The 16,931-nt window shown below is 43.3% G+C and overlaps 1 protein-coding gene across 1 annotated transcript in view; it reads left to right on the top strand.

The window, feature by feature from the left end:
• Nucleotides 1-452: 452 nt before the first annotated feature.
• Nucleotides 453-16,931, top strand: part of Tmem170b (transmembrane protein 170B) — a 32,838-nt gene continuing 16,359 nt past the window's right edge. The window contains exon 1 of the mRNA XM_021180635.2: nt 453-858. Within this exon, the coding sequence (XP_021036294.1) occupies nt 762-858 (97 nt within the window). The 5' untranslated portion in view covers nt 453-761. The remainder of the gene's footprint in view (nt 859-16,931) is intronic.

Here is a 16,931-nt window from a genome sequence, read left to right on the forward strand (position 1 = left end):
AGACGCCCTCACGGAGAGGGAAGGATCTGGAGCAGCGAAGCGCAGGCTCCAAAATTCCTGGCAGCTCCCGGGATCTATACACAGCTCTCTCATCCCCGCCCAGCTCACTGGCTCCAGGTCTCCGGGGGCGCGCAGTCAGGAGGGGGCGAGGGGCTTGGAGTCTGTTCCCTCGGAGCAGCCAATGAGCGGCGAGACTCAGCGGTGGCGCCAGTGACGTAGGCGCCGCTCCCTCCGCCCCACTGCGGGCGGACGCTGGGAGCCGACGGCCGCCTGAGCTCCGGGGTGCCGAGGGCGGCGCGCGCGCGCGCGAGGAGCGGGGGGAGGCAGTGCGCGTGCGCAGCCGCTCACCCGGGGGAGGCGGGGCCGAGGAGCGGACACGCGCATGCGCGCGCCCCGGGGCGGTCGCGGGCGGAGGGGGCGGCTCCTCGAGTGTCGGCGACCCAAAGGCCGAGCGGCAGGCGGGCGGCAGGTGCCGCGGCCCGGCGCCGCTGCCTCGACGCGCGTCCCCGCGATGAGCCTCGTCTCGCGGCCTGCCCCTGCCGGCTGCCGCTCCGCGCGGGCCTCACGGCGTGACCCGGGCCTCGTGGCGTGGCGGGCCCCCGCGGCGCGACGCGGGCCCTGAGCGGGAGCGGCGGTCCCTCCCGCGGCCCCAGGCCTCGCCCGCCAGCGCTCCTCGATGTCTCCCCGGCGGGGAGGACGCTGCCTGCGACACCCGCCGAGCGGCGCCCCCCGGAGCGCCCCGCTGCCGCCCCGCGGGGACGATGAGGGCGGAGGGCGCCGACCACTCGATGATCAACCTGTCGGTGCAGCAGGTCCTGAGCCTCTGGGCCCATGGCACGGTGCTGAGGAACCTCACGGGTAATGCGCCGGGCGGAGGGAGCGGTGGGGGACCCACTCCACGGGTGTTCGGTGCGTCCGCGAACCCGGCCCGGTGCGGGCCGCTGGAGCACGCGCGATTCGCGCCAGTGCCCCGACTGGATCACAGTTCGTGTTTCTGTCATTAACCCCCCCACCCCCGCCTTTCCCCGTGCGCGCGCACACACACACCGCTTCTTGCAGTTTCGATCTTTTTTATTCTTTCTTTCCTGGTTTAGCCCTTTTTCTTGCTGACAGATGTCAGACCAATTGCAGTACTTCTATTGCCTGCTCACCGTGATCACGGTGGACCGACCGTTCATTCCTTTATTTGCAGAGAGAGAGAGAGAGAGATGACTAAGTAGATTATAGCGGGGTCAGGGGCTGGACCAAGGTCTAGAGCAGTCGAAACAGTTGTTTTCTCTGCTATTTCCTTTTGTCTGGCTGTCTCCTTCTGGCTTCAAGTTGCTGTATTTGTGAAATTGGAGAATTCTGTGTATTTCCCTTCATTTATCAAGGTGATTGGGAATGGGGTTTAGCTATATTATAGCATCAGGTTGTCGGAGTAAGCATTAGTACACATAATATGATTTCATATGCAGGTTTGCTTGTGAAGAAACTTCTGGTTTTCTCAGTGTGGAAGTGCTTATACTCTTGAGTTCCGAGTTTTAAAAATAGCGTCTAAAGAGTAATATTGACTGGAAAGCAGTAGGGTCAACAGTTTGACTCCAGAGTAGCTGCTTTTGTGAAACCACAACCAAAACCCCAAACAAAAACTCAGTTCTTAACTCCAATTGAACATTACTATTTCAAAATCTGTGTGATAGCAAATTAATAGTATGTAGTATACATACATTTATAGGCAAAATCTGGCATGATACAGGGTTCACATGTTCAAGGAGAAAAATATAACGGCATTACGTACCTCCCAGATAATTTTCAGGTTGCTTAATTCCTTACTTATGAAAACCACACAAGTAAAGGAGACCCTGGAGCCAGCAGAGGCATCTTCTTGGTTGCATTTTTATAGTTCTGAAAAGTTAAATTTACATAAAGATCATCTCAAGATAGACTCCTTTATTTTACTTATGACCTTGTTCGTATTTGCCCACAGATTCATATTTATAAAGCATTAATTGTTTATTAAAGTACAATGATTAAAAACTTAGCGATATATATTGCCTGTATTAATGACCAGCTTGGCTCACTGAAGCTGTCTCATATGTAGCTTGATAGTCAAGAGATGCTGTCTGCTGTCCCACGTACTGCTTAGCCTGTCCAAAATAAGCAAGCAAATTCAGCTCCCAAGATGAGACAATAAGCTCACCATTTACTGAGTGTCTCCTCTGTATTACTCTAACTCTGCAAAGCATATACACAAAGCAATTCAGACAAATTAAACTGCCCTAAGCCAGATAGTGAGCAAGTGGGCCTTCAGAGCCAGTCTGCCTCCGAGTGCCTTCCCTTTACCACTGTATAGCTCTTCATTCAGCTTTGTCCTCTGCTCCATCAGACTGGGTGAATTTCTTGCTTCATCCTGCTACTTCTGCTGTTTGTACCTACTTCTGTTTTTAATCACATTATAATTTTTATCTCTTCTAGCTTGAATGTGTTTTGAGAGTAAGGTCTTTGTCTTGCTGAATTCTCGAGTCCTAGCAAAATCTGGCACATAATAAGTGCTGAATCCATGTTTATTAAAGTGAGGTTGTGAAATAATACCTAATGCAGGATTTAAACCTGATGCTGTGTTGTAGTTCACTGGAGTAAACGTGCCCTTAAAGTACAATGTGGCGTTTAAGCAACTTTTGTAGACAATCATCTCCCAGACTTGGAAGACAGGCAAGTGCATACTGAATGCATTTGTATTCTGTGCTGAATTCTGGTTTCCATTTTCTTTATTTGATATTTTCAACAGTTTTTGAGAGATTGTTTATATTCACTTTACAGACATTGAAGCAGAGAGCATGGTTATGTTTGGTAGCTAACATGAAAAAAATCTTTACATTTTCTGTTAATTCAGAAGACATTTGGCATCATAGCAAACTTGCAAGTAAAACAGATACTAAAAAGAAGCATAGTATAAAACAAGGCAGGCTATCTTGGATTATAGCTGAAGGAATTACAGAAGTCTAGGTATTAGGAAATTGGGTTAAATACCAAATCAAAGGGAAATAAACTCTTGCTTCTGTTCTTTGTACACACGAGCAAGTGTGATATTGCTCTTTTCTTAGGATTTTACCTAAGAAGCAGGGGGTCTACCTTTGGAAAACAGCCTTATGTGTGCTCTCCTTTGATAGGAATAAATGTAAACAGGAGAACTGAAAGCAGTAGCCTAGAGCAGGCACTAGAGTCTCTGAAATCTCTGTCACTCTTAGCAGCCTGTGGTGAGCGCTGTTGATCAGAGGCAGGGCCAGAGCCTGTCCCTGTCCCCACCCTCAGTTCCATGCCCATCCTTTGTGCCCCACATAGCTACTTAAGGCAGACAGGTCTGAGAGGCAGTAAGTCTTATGATACTTAAGATTAGCCTGGCACATATCTGTCCCAGCCTGAGGATATGTAAAGGTACCCCCAGTAGCTGGGCCCCATGCATTCCAATATATCCCTCCATCTCTCTCTCTCCCTCTCCCCTCTCCCCCTAACCCCAGGACTGCCTGAAACTACAGATAGCATCTAGTCCTGAACACACACACCTATGGTAGGGTATAGTTTCTATTAGATGCAGTAAGATGCTTAACAATATCACAATAAAGCCAAAATGTTTTTAACTCTGCAGTGTAATAAAATTCCCTGTATCACAACTGTTGCACTCTGGTGTTATTAAGTAAGTAAATGGGCTATTTGAACACAAGTATCACACTGCTAAAGCAGCCTATCTGATAGCTAATAGTCTATCTGATAAGGGAGATGAATCCGTATACCCTTGACAGAAATGATTCTTGCTTTGAGTGAGACAGAGCCGAACAGCATAAGATGTCTGAATGGCCAGCAAGTTAAAATGTATGAGTTGTTTGTTCCTAGAATTTTTCATTTACTATTTCCTAAGTGGTTGATGAAGCAGGTAGCCAAAGCCACAGAAACTGAAATCTTGAATGATGGTTGGCTAATTGGTCCAGTAAATAAAAGATGCTAGAAAATGTGAGATACTGTTGAGAAAACAATGCTTTCTAATCTTTTGAGTGGCTATCGTTCTGTAAAAGCTACCGACCCATGTTCACTGTATTTCCTGTCTTAGGAATCCTCTCAGACATGATCAGCTGTTTCATAGCGCTCTGTTTTAGAGACACTTTCAAGGAGTCTGAGAACAGCCATTCTCAGATCCTGTGTCTGCCACTAGAAGACCGCCGTCCACAGTTGCTGTGTGTCTACCCCTTTCACTGGGGTGTAAGTTTTAGGATCCTTCATTTGTTTAGCCCTGAATAGGTTATAGGCTTTTTTAGCCTATTAGAGAGATGAATGGTCTCCTTTCTTCATTCACAAATAACTTTTTCTATGACTGCATTCTAATTTCCCACCCCTCACTCTGAAGTGGGAGTCCATACTATGTCTAACTTCTCAGCTTTGTAAGTTGATTTTTAAAAAATTACTAATAATTAGCTGTATCTTTTTGTTTTATTTTGTTTTTCTTAACTGATTTGGCTCCCAATTTGTATTCTGATCCAAATTTGGTTACTAAGGATTTAGAGAAGAATTTTTCCTTCAGAAAAGGCAGATCCTTAAACTGCTGGCCAAATATAACAGGGTTTGTCTTGGGAAAGGGATATTAGGCCCTGGAAGGAAAGTGAGTATTGTCTTAAGTTTGTCCACTTTCTCTTTGACAGCAGAAAATGTGGGGCAAGTCCACCCCTCCTTTTCTTTATTGGTAATAAGTGTTGAGAGTCTGGGGTCCAATATATGATTAAAGATATATACCATTCATCTTACATATGTATACGTATGTATGTACAGTTGTTCCTCAAATTATGATGATTATAGTCTGATAAACTCATTGTAAATTTTTTTAAATTATGAACAGAAAAGGTACTTATACATCTATTTACCAAAACCAACACTTAGCCTGACCTGTCTTAAATGAGCTACTGTAGCCCTGGTTGACCAAAAGTCATCTTGTTGATCAAGCACACAGTGCAGAACTGAGTGGTTGTATAGGCATAGGCTTACAACATTGCAAAGCTGTAAATTTATAAGTCCATCCACTTCTAATTTGGAGTCTCGATTTCTCTGTGTGTTTTTACTTTTAGAATATTCATGTACATATTATCATAGTTTATGTTTGGAGCTTTATAGTTGATATAAACTGTTTTTGCAGGCAGCCAAAAAGGGAGGGATGGTTCACTGACCACTGGCTGGTGGTTCAGTTGGTGCCTTCCTCATCTTTGTTTTCAGATAGCTGTGCCTCCCTTGGTGTGGCTGTGTTCACCACTAGATTACTGTACCTTACGAAGGTGGCCGTATGTAGAGAACAGTCTCAGAAATCCACTGATGTCACTCATCCAGCACCTGCAGCATTAATCATACACTCTGCTTTTTTGGTATTTGTGCCATATCCCACAATTGACTATTAGTGAAACATGCGATTGGCATTTCTTATTCTTGTGTTATAGCATAGATTGCAGACAGAGTTGAAATTTGTATCATACATCATTCTAGAAGGCCCACTGTGTGTCTAGCGGAACACTTTGTAAGCTTTGAAAACTCAGGCTTACTGTCATTGGCTCTCACTCCATTATTTTGGAAGTGTACATAAGCCCCGGTTCTGGAGTATTGAGGATTCATTTTAAGATTATGCAGGCTATTCCTTTTGACTCTTTAATAATTAACTACACAATATAATTTCTTTTATTTATGCTTTCTTTAGTAACTAAGACAGTGAGATAATCATGGAGACAGGTCAGAGGTGTTGTGTGTCTGGAAACGGAAAAGGAAGGGACATCGGATCCATGGAAGGAAGCCAGAATAAAAGTGATCAGATGTGAGAGGCAAGCCCAAAGAGTTGAGCACTGACCCAGAGGAAAAATCCTAAACATGGCTACTCCACATCTCTGTATGCCTGAAATGAAGAGAACATTTCACATATGTCTCACTGGAGTTAGTGTCTAAATAATTTATTATATTGTGTAGGATTATATAAGGTGTGATAGGCTAATTGCATATTTTAATGACCTAGTATTTAAGCAATAACATTTAATTGTAGACTACATAGTAGTGCTATCAACACATGGAAGAAATACCATTAAATTATCAATTTCATTTGGTGACTTGAACTAAGTAGACTAAGCTTAAGGAAGCTTTTCTCTAAACTTGATGGAAGTAGAAGAAGCCAAATTTAACCCAAGTCTAAATGCCTATGCTATAATATAAACTGTAGAATGTAACCTAGGGGCACATATTGACTTCCTACGGGACTTAAAGAAGGTGGAGTGTACCTTCGGGGGGTCGGGGTGGGGGAACTGTGCAGACACGATGATCACCTTATTATCATGCTCTGTCCTTGCCTTCCTTTGAGGTGTGTGCTGTGTACTTGAGAATACATTGGATTTTTTCTCATTTTTTTCATAATTCACCATAGCTTATATTATCTTTATATAAAACAATTTGTGTTTAGCATTTTAGTTTTAAGGATGGGCACGTGTCCATGCTAAAAGCTTTATTTGTAGGACATAACATTTCCCTAAGCATTTTCAGTGAGCAGGACATGGCTCTAAGAAGATTTCATGTGGTGTTAGTTGATTCTCACAAGATTCCATGTAGGAGGCTCCATTAACTCCATCTTTAAACTAAGGGCACAGTCATGGAGAGATTTTGCCCCTGCTTACAGAGCATGCAGATCAGGACTTGAGGCATCATCGCTGTCCAGCAAATGTTGAGTAACTACCTGGACGCAGAGCTGTGGTAAACACAGAGGTGACTAGAATGTGGTGACCACCCTTGCAGGCCTCTAAGCAGAGAGGATTAGCTTACAAATTTGAGCTATTTGCCAATGCTGACTTAACAGTTACTCTCAAATTTCATAGCTCAGAATAAGGGGCATATCACAGGTCAGCTGCTCAGGAGTAATACTGGGTTGGATGCTCTAGTCCACCTGTCAGCTGGGCCTGTGATCTCTGCAGATTGCCCTGGGACCAGAGACACAGCTTTCACAAGCATATTGATACAGTAGGTGGCAGGAGGGCTTCCATGGAACTGGTCACTGTTGTTTTCCCCACAAAAGGTGGGAGGACTTAGACCAAAACAGAAGCTACATAGTCCATTTGACCCCAATCTAGAAGTGTTATTGTAGAGTCAGGTTGTATTCCATTGTCACATGGGCCAGCTCCTGTCTAGTATGGAACTGGAAAACAAAAGCAGGTTTGCCTGGCACAGTTGGGCCTGCTTGGTCGCCAGCTTAAACACTTAAATAGGTGTGAGGAAAGGGAAAGAAGCCTTCAGAGGGAGCAATGGTGTCAGCACAGAGGGCACGGGCATGCCATCTTAGAGAAAGAGAAGCTGACAAGAGAGAAGGTTGCTTGACATGTAGAGTCCCATAGAGTAGCTGTGAGAAGTCCCTTCAAGAGCTGAGATCCCCAGGCTGGCCATTGGTACATACTGCTAATCAGATAAAATGATCATGGAGGACTGGACACTTTCAGAAGAGCTTCTTTATGGCTTGTTGACTTTGGAGGGAGGGGGACTGTGAAATAACTGAAGAGTGGGGAATGACCTTGTATGCTGGTAGGAAGTGAGCAGAGAGCGGCTGCTTGTAGAATGTTCCAGGCTTACTTTGCTAACAGGAGTGATGCCCTTGGATGTGTGTGCCAAGCAAAGGTTGGTTGTTTTGTTTTGTTTTTAAGCAGTAATAGAAAATGAGGTTTCTATCCTTAGATTCTCTTATCCCTCTGCTGTGCACAACTTCAGGCTGATGTAGTTGTAAACCTGCTGTCTATGGGAACCACTGGGGCTGGTTGTACTGGGGAGGTCCCAGTCCTATGTATAAAGTATGGGTCTTCAAGGACTTTAAACCAGCTCTCAGGTAATTCTGCCATTGCATGCTCAGCAAATGAGAATGTGTGCTTAAAAACTAAGAAGTCTCGGGATGAGGTTTAATGATGCTGTAGTGTGTGATAGATGTTTATATGGCATATCCAGGGTGACAGCAGACAGGATCTCTATATGAACAGCTCACTTCCAAAGGCAAAGGGTGATTGGCTCTATCATAATTTATATTGAAATATTTTGTTTATATAATCATTAGCCGTAAAGAATGATCCCTATTAATGTAATAAAAATTTAAGTAGTTTTATTAAATCCAAAGTATATAGAAGAATTAAATATTTAAAGTGTTTGTAAATACATAAGATGTAAGTTACTGAAGTGTCCCTGACACTAAGCTTATGTGGCTCTTCTAGGTTTATGTCTGTAGGTAGAATCAAAAGAAACAAAAGAATTTGTGTCAGGAAAAATTTGGTTGCTGCTGTCTTGTTCAGCTGTCTCACTCTGTGTTTGTTTGTTTGTTTGTTTCTCTTTAGATTTGTTTGTTTTAAAATGTATGAGTTTTGCCTGCATGTGTGTATGTGTACCACACGTGAGCCCACTGTCTAGGGGAGGTCAGAAGAGGGCATTGGATACCCAGGAACTGGAGTTACAGATGGTTGTGAGCCATCATGTGGGTGCTGGGGAGCAAACCTGGGTTCTCAGCAAGAGCAACAAGTGCTCTAACCACTTAACCATCTCTCCACCACAGCTGTCTTACTTCAGGCAAGCTTGTACCACCCAAAACTCGCTTTCTTTACCTGTAGCACTTAACTAGTGTCAATTTTGATCTAGGCATGCACCACCATGCCTTTAATCGCAGCAGAGTCAAGCCAATCTCTGTGAGTTCAAGGCCAGCTTCATCTACATAGTGAATTCCAAGCTAACCAGTGCTATGTAGAGAGACGTTGTCTGATAAAAGAAAACAAGATTAATAATAATAATAGATATTAAGGGAAAACTGACAGAAATTTTAAAGAGTTAAGAAAAGTTCAGAAAACATTTTTAAATTTATTGATTTTTATTTTATGTGCATTGGTGTTTTTCCTGCACGTTTGTCTATATGAGGGTGTCAGATCTTAGAATTACAGACAATTCTGAGCTGCCACATGGTGCTGGGAATTGAACCTGACTCCTCTGGAAGAGTGGTCAATGTTCTTAACCACTGAGCCATCTCTCTAGCTCCAGAAATTCTTATGAGGATTCCAGAAAACAATTTTTCCTTTGTATGTAAATGTCTCATTAATCTTTGGATTCTCTTCTTTTCAGGCAGCCCTTCTTTAGCCCTTTAGTGTGCTCACTTGTAGGATAAGAGCTGTTTGATGACTGCTTCCTAGCCCTTGGACATTCTTCCAGTTCTGAAATGACTGTTGTTTTGTTTTGTTTTTGTTTTAGTCTAATGTGTTTGTTCAACTTCTCATAGTGTTTCCTTTTAACACTGAGAGTTTCCACCTAGGTCTTAGCATCCCTGCCTGGTGGATTTGCTGACTGTGCCATCTGGGTCAGAGTTATGTTGATTTGCTGTATTCTTATTGGTGGGTTTCCCTGGTTTTAGTGTATCTCAGTTTTTATTGTTGGATGCAAGATGGAATGAGATAGAAAATCTTCACTCCTGGAAAAGACCAGCAGTGATCCAGGCTTGGTTGGGCTGGACTTGAGTTTAGCTGTTGCTGTGGTTACCCTTGCTGTACCAAACGCTTCACACTCTCTGGAGGTTGCTGCTATTGTGTAGTGCTTGAGATGGGACCTGGGTGTTGAAAGGCCTGCCTCTAGTTAGTGCTCCATTGTCAGCCTTCAGTCATCTCTGTGTGCCTGCATGCAGTAGGGTCCCCTCATGTGCATACCTGCTGCTGAGCTTTTGCTAGTGACAGTGCTAGGCTTACTGTGCAGATTCCCTGCCTTTGGGAGCTCTGCTGGCCAAGCTTGACTTTTGTCTGCACTTGGTCCTGGGTAGGAGTTTCCATGCCTTCAGTAGGAATGGACCCCTGCTTGGGGAAGAACCCTTGGTTTGTGGACAGTCTTCTTCTGTCTTTCCCTATACTGAACTGACAGTATATTTCTCTTTGTCTCTGGAGGGTAACAAGGTTTGCAGGCCTCCCCAGTGGCTGAAGGTGTTTGCTCTATGTAAAAGGATCCCTAGAGGCAGGCTCTTAGCTCCTCCTGTCTGGCCTACCACATCCACAGGTAGCTTTTCTAATCTGCTTACCACCCAGTCTTCCTAGAGCACACCGAGGAGACAATGTGTGTCTCTCGCAATGTCGTTTTACTGAGGACAGCACACCGATTGCTTTTTCTTACTCACTTATGTGGTGCCCACCCATGGGGGTAGGGTGTCTTTTGACTTTATTGCCTAATACCTTCCTCATGAACTGAGGAGAAGTTTTGATTTTCTATACTATATCTGTTAAGGAGGAGTGATGATTTTGTAGTTTTCTATATCCTAAATTCTGATTCACATTTACTGTTTGAGTAAACAGATTTTTAAGTATGACAAAACAGATGCCACATTTAGGTGAAAGTTTAACATATAAACTCAAGGTATAGGTCCTACCAACTTGATGGATTTGACATTTTCCTGTGTTTCCTTTCTTTAGTTCTCATCTCTCACTAGCATTTGGCTAGTGTTGTAGATAGACCAAACATGCTTTTTCATGGGTGTAAACCATCTACTCTTATCTATCTACGGATCCTTTCTAGAAACCTGGATGGCCAGATAGGACATCTCTATTGTCCCCTTATCCAGGCTAGACCAGTGGTCCTCCTAAATATGTCTCAAGTTCTTTCCATTTAAGGTTAGTATCCAAGTCCAGGACTCCTGACAGTATCACAATTGCTCATCTGCTCCAGTCTCAGTTTCCTGTATCTATCAGAGAAATGTTTTTAAAAGTTAAATTTGGTTATATAACTTTTGTATTTAAAATCTGAAGTAAGTCCAAGCTATGGCAGGGCCATTGCAATCATGAGCACAGTAGGAGCTGTGGCTATATACACACAAACACACACACACACACACACACACGTGCACACACACACACAGTGGGGAAGGAGGAAGGGAGGGAGAGGCGTATGACAGTAGTAGGGAATGGTTGGGAAGAAGGGCAGTCAGAAGAAGGGGGAGATGACAGAGGGTAATGGGAGTGCATTTTATCATAATAATATAGTGTATGCATATATGAAAATGTCCAGAGTTTAAAAATGAAAGACTTCTTTGGTTGGCTGCCCCAAACCTTCCACCTTCACCCTAAAGTGTATCTAGAATCCCTACCTGCTTTGGCTCCAACTTACCATATCTCCCAACAGCTTTTGGCTTTGGTCAGATCAGAGTTTTTTAATCACATACAGTTGTGTGATTTGAATATCGTGTCTTAGAGATGATGCTCTACTGTATGTGAAAATCACCTGGGAAACATTAGAAAAATCCCAGTACCCAGTGTGTGATTGGCATGTACAAGGCACAAGACCCTAGATTTAGTCCCCAGCCCTGAATGACAACAGCGGAATGCTACTGTCCTCTAAAGCTGTGATTCTCAATCTTCCTAATGTTTCCTTTAACCATTAACACAGTCCCCTAATGTTGTAGTGACTCCCAACCATAACATTTGGTTTTGTTGCCACTTCATAACTGTACTTGCTACTGTTATGAATCATAATATAAATATCTGTGTTTTCCAATACTCTTAGGCAACCCCTGTGAGAGGGTTGTTTGACCCCCACCCCAAGGGATCTTGACCCACGTGTTGAAAACTGCTACTCTAAATCAAATATTCTTATCCATAAGTTATTCTCCATCAACAAAATGAGTCAATTCAGGCCGAATTAAAGTATATAGAGGCAGGTTTATTGGGGGGACAGCTCTTGACCAGGTTCACTGATCCCAAGGAAGTAGGCCTGGGAAATTGCTGCGGGAGAAGGAAGAGAAAAAAGAGCATGCATAGGCAGGGAGAGAGAGACTGTAGGGAGGGGGAGAGAAGGAGATGGGAGAGCAGAATGTCTGGGTTATACAGGGAAGGGCTTCTCAGGGAGAGGAAGCCTAGCTCCTGGCGTGGGGAAATCAGGGCAGAGGTGTGGTGTGCCAGCTGTGCAGTGTAACAGGCAGGAACTGAAGGATGCTGGGAGAACCTGGAGGCCAGGCCTGCTTTGTACGTAAAATATGCACCTCAGCCAAGTTTGTCCCAGGCCCGAATCCAGCACTTAACATTCTGTAAGTAGTGAATTATTTGGCTTGGTGGCCCTTCTTTTTTTTTTTTTTTTTTTTTTTTTTTTTTTTTTTTTTTTTTTTTTTTTTTTTTGTATAGCCCTGGCTGTCCTGGATATCTGCCCACCTCTGTGTCCTGAGAGCTGAAATTAAAGGCAGACACCACAATCCAATGCTCTTGGTGGTCCTTTTTTTTTTTTTTTTAAAAGNGGACCTTCGGAAGAGCAATCGGGTGCTCTTACCCACTGAGCCATCTCACCAGCCCCCTTGGTGGCCCTTCTTATCTGTGTCACAGCTATTCTGTCTACCATAGTAGTATGAGAGCATCCATGGATGGTCTGAGCATACTAGCTGGTATTCATGTAGAATTTGTTATGAAATATTGCTTTTTATATATTTAAAAACCTTGTTTAACTGTACAATCATTTTTAGCCAGAGATTGTTCAGAAACAATGCAGAGCAGACATGACTCCTAGGCTATATGCATTTATTGGCCCAAATCTAGGGGGCCTTACCAGATTATGAATGTAATGGATCCCATAACAATCAATACAAGATCAGAAGTTTCTGCTGTTAGCAGTGTAGTGGGAGCAATTTCTGTATGTTTCAGTTCTCTGGAATGAAAAAATAAAAAACCAACAACTCTGCAGTCACCTTATTTTAACACATTATTTAAAAATATTACATGGACTAGTTATATACAGTAGAAAATTATGAACAGTTCCCAAACATAGTCTTTTATGTGTGTTTTTCAGCTTGGGGGATAGAATATGTTGAATAGTGGGTTTTTACCTGTTTGCTGGTAACTTTATTTCAAAGGTGTGTGTGTGTGTGTGTGTGTGTGTGTGTGTGTGTCCGTGTCCACATGTGTGTGTGTTGAGGGAATGCATACCTGCCCATGTATAAGAACCATAAGATGACATCAGGTGCCTTCCTCTATCACTGTGTCTCTGAGGGCAGAGTTTCTTCCTGAACTGGGGGCTTGTATTTTCTCAGCTATCCTGGAAGTCAGTAAGTAAGGCCTGGGCATCTTCCTGCCTCTACCCTTCTCTGAGCTCGGGTTGTAGGCCTGGGCCACACACCCAGCTTGTCGTGTGCTGGCACCTGAACACAAGTCCTCATGCTTGCATGGCAAGCACTCTTAACCAGCTCAGCCATCTCTCCAGTCCTCTTGTTCTCCTCCATTGTTTGTTTCTTTGTTGGTTTTTGACACAGGGATTCTCCATGTAACAGCCTGGTTGTTCTGACTTGCTATGTAGACCAGGCTGGCTTTGAACTCGCAAAGATCCTCCTGCCTCTGCCTTTCGAGTGCTGGGATTAAAGACTTGCACCACCACTGCCCAACTCTGAACTAAATGTTATCTTTTTAAGGACTAAATGTTCAATGTGTGTCTTATTCTTGTACTAGAATATTTAAATAAACAATTTTTTATGTAATGGTAGCCCACTGTTTGCTTCTGTGCTACACATTATGACTACTGGAAGGATTTGATAGAAATATAATTGATTAAGTCTTACCTCTAGGGAATAAGTTGCTTTTTAGGTAATTCTCAGGAGCAACCATTAGCTTAATAGAGCATTCTATCTCCTTGATGAGTTAAAAAATATGATAAAGCCCAATTTTTAAAAAGCATATTTTCAGTACAAATGTTCAGAAGTATTTTAGACTGTGTTCAATAGTGAGCACTTTAAAATGCTGTTACCCATCATCCATCTTATGTATCTGATACCAGGTCCTTGGTTGGTTTCTAACAAGCAGATCATCCAGTGTCTGCCTCTCTCTGATGCTTTTACTCAGTGATTTCTAGCTGTCTCAAGAGATTAATTTATCATAAACTATGTTTGTTCAGATTAAGAACAAAAGCATAGAAGATAGTGAGTGACTTGGTAACTAGGGCTGATGGTTGTTACAGATGGGAGGGAGCTATTCTAGTACTGTTTGGAAACTAGAGTACATTCTCATTCTCTCAGTCTCACCAGAAAGTAAGCAAACACACTGCAGTGACCCAGATGAAGTTAGTGTAAGGGGACGGTAGCCGTGCATGTGGCAAATGACTAGGAAGGCTGTGTTGTGTTCTGGGAGAAGACATGTCTCTTGCAGTGAGTTATTGTGATTATTTGCAAGAGGCACTTCAAAGTGTTTACTTCATGTGTTGTAATTTTTAGCTGTTTGTTTTATAGTTTGTTTAGCACCCGCAGTGTCATCTGATTCGGCCTTTTTCCTTTATTGCCTAGTTATAGGAGCTAGATGGGAGATGAACAAATAGAAGTAAGGGTGGGATGGGTCTACATGTTCACATTAGCTGTGCAGGCTAAACAGTTGCCCCCACCCAGTTCTGCCAGTGCTGGATAACTACACTTTCCCTCTCTGAAATAGTGGACATTGCTGTCAGCTGCCTCTGATACAGCATAGTGGTCCAGGTCAGTGCTCACACATCAGCAAGTTCAGATTTGGTTAAGCTCAGGAAGGTGAATTGGGAATTTTAGTATTGTGAATACTGCCTGTCAGCCAGTTGTTGGATATTTGGAAATTGTTGGTGAACATTCTAGTCAGGCTTTGCTCCCTATTTGGCAATGCATAGTTTTAGCCTGACCCTACCATGGACGGATTTGTGGACTTTGTAGAGTGCCATGCTGCTGTGATTGGTTCAGCATGCTCCCTGTTCTTAATGATCTCTCTGTTGTGGAAGTTATTATAAGACCCAAAACATGAGGCCTGGTTGGATCTTATGTAAAGCAAAGTGTAAGACTATAGGGAGCAGAGGAAGCTGAGTGGGTGAAGTCATGAGTGGGGGTGTGCTGTTGCCATCAGCTGCCCATGTCAAGGACCAAAGCCTCACTCAGGCCCATTGGAAATGGACAGGCTTTTCCTCAGGTGAGGCTCAGAGGGTCAGCAAAGCCTTTCTCTGGTCCAAGTGTGAATGTTGATCCTATATGCAGGAAAAAATTCATCCTAGCTTTCCCGCCCCTCCTCCTGAAGACTGTTCTTACTGTCTCTGTCAACCTGCCCCTTGTTTATCTGTATGTAATAGCCCTGCCTCCCTGTTCAACTGTATATAATACATGTGCTAAGCTTCTAGAGTACTGTGGCTTCTCTATCAGAGAGACTAAGTCTACCCAATCTCTATGTCCGTTCGTTCGTCCCTCCCTCCCTCCCTTCCTTCCTTCCTTCCTTCCTTCCTTCCTTCCTTCCTGATTCTCGTCAAGTCAGTCCCTGGAACCATGCAGGATAGGCCCAAGACCACAAGAGGACATCATGGTATGTTGGGCTTGCATTTGCCCAAAATATGTGCTATAATCAAATGAGATGCTCTGCTTTCAGTCCCATCATACTGCATGTCATATTGGAGCAGACTTTTGTTAACTGATATGATGGTTTTAGTACAAATACTTAGATGGCCTTTCCAGATGAATACATTCTAGAGATCCATTGTTTGGTGGATGCAACAAAGGAGAAAAAGGCTCTGAGAGTACCCTCTTGGTATCATTCTTCCTTAGGGATATGGGTGCCTATTACTCAGGTCCTATAGTTCTCTTTACTTGAGCCAAAGGTTTTCTGTGATTGCCACTGGGGAGTGGGTCCTTAGACTTGCTTGCCCAGAGTGACCAAGATTTAAGAAGACCCTCTCTACCCTGAAGGCCATGTTGAAATGTCAGGAAATTAAAAACAGTAGTAGCAACTCTGAATTCAACCTAATAATATTATCAGCAGAGGTCAGTGTTTTCTAAGGTGAATAATATAGCATAATTAAGAGAATAAAATGGAACCATGCTTATAAACCTAACTTTGGGGTAGTTTGATCAGAGTTAACTTGACAGATGATGCTGGCCTGGACCTTGGGACCTCATGAGGTTGTATATTAGTGTATTGTCTTTTGATATCTTGGATCTTTATGAAACATTGAACTTGAACTCCCCTTTTCCTTATTAAGTACATTTACTGTATAGAGGTAATATATTCAGTGAGTAAATAGCCCCACTTTTATGTTAGATAACACTGTGTCCACGTGTTAACTATAGTCAAGAATTACTCCCTCGTGTATTACAGGGACATGGAAGAGGACCTTGGGGGTAAGAAATGGGTTCAGCTTTCCTGAGTTTGCTGGGCACACAGGCTTTTGTTGACATCTGGCACTGCATTGTTGGTGGCCACAATGAGATTGTGCTGGTCCAGAGTAGGATGTGGAAAGCACTTGCTGGTGACACTCACCCCTTCCCTACATTTTACTTTGTTGGGCTCACTTTGTATATCCTTTAATATACAGATATCTGCTGAGCTAGATAAACTTTTCAATTCTTAATGCAATTATGGTTGAAGCTGTTAGACTATGATATGAAAGCACCTTTTCCCTTAATTATCAGAGTCTTTAATTGTTGGAAAGCATGTGTGGTATTTTATTTAGCACACATTGTGAAATATGTCAGCTGTCTCTTCCATGAAACGATCACGTTTTCTGATTCTGTTCTGTGTGTAGCAGGAGAGCCCATGCTCTCAATTTTGTTTTGTGTATTTCTGTCCTTCTCTTCCTAATGATTAAACCTTTCATTCTGAGATAATTATAACTCCACAGCAGTGGTAGGAAATAATATGTAGGAGAGAGCTGCTAAGCCTTTTATCCAGTTGGCCTGATGGATGTCTTTCTAAGACATTAGCTTAATTTCTAAGACACAGCTGAGTTACTGACACCCATTCGGTCTGTACTCAGCTTCCTCCAGAACCGTAGATGTGCTTGTTCTCGTTTGTACACCCCTTCTTTCCACCCCCCCCCCGTATCTGTGTGTGTGTGTGTGTGTGTGTGTGTGTGTGTGTGTGTGTGTGTGTGTGTGAGAGGAGAGGGGGAAGCTCCAGCAGGGTCAGTGTTAGGTGTGTGTGACC

This window comes from Mus caroli, chromosome 13 (assembly GCF_900094665.2).
Source record: "Mus caroli chromosome 13, CAROLI_EIJ_v1.1, whole genome shotgun sequence".
Classification (NCBI taxonomy): Eukaryota; Metazoa; Chordata; class Mammalia; order Rodentia; family Muridae; genus Mus; species Mus caroli.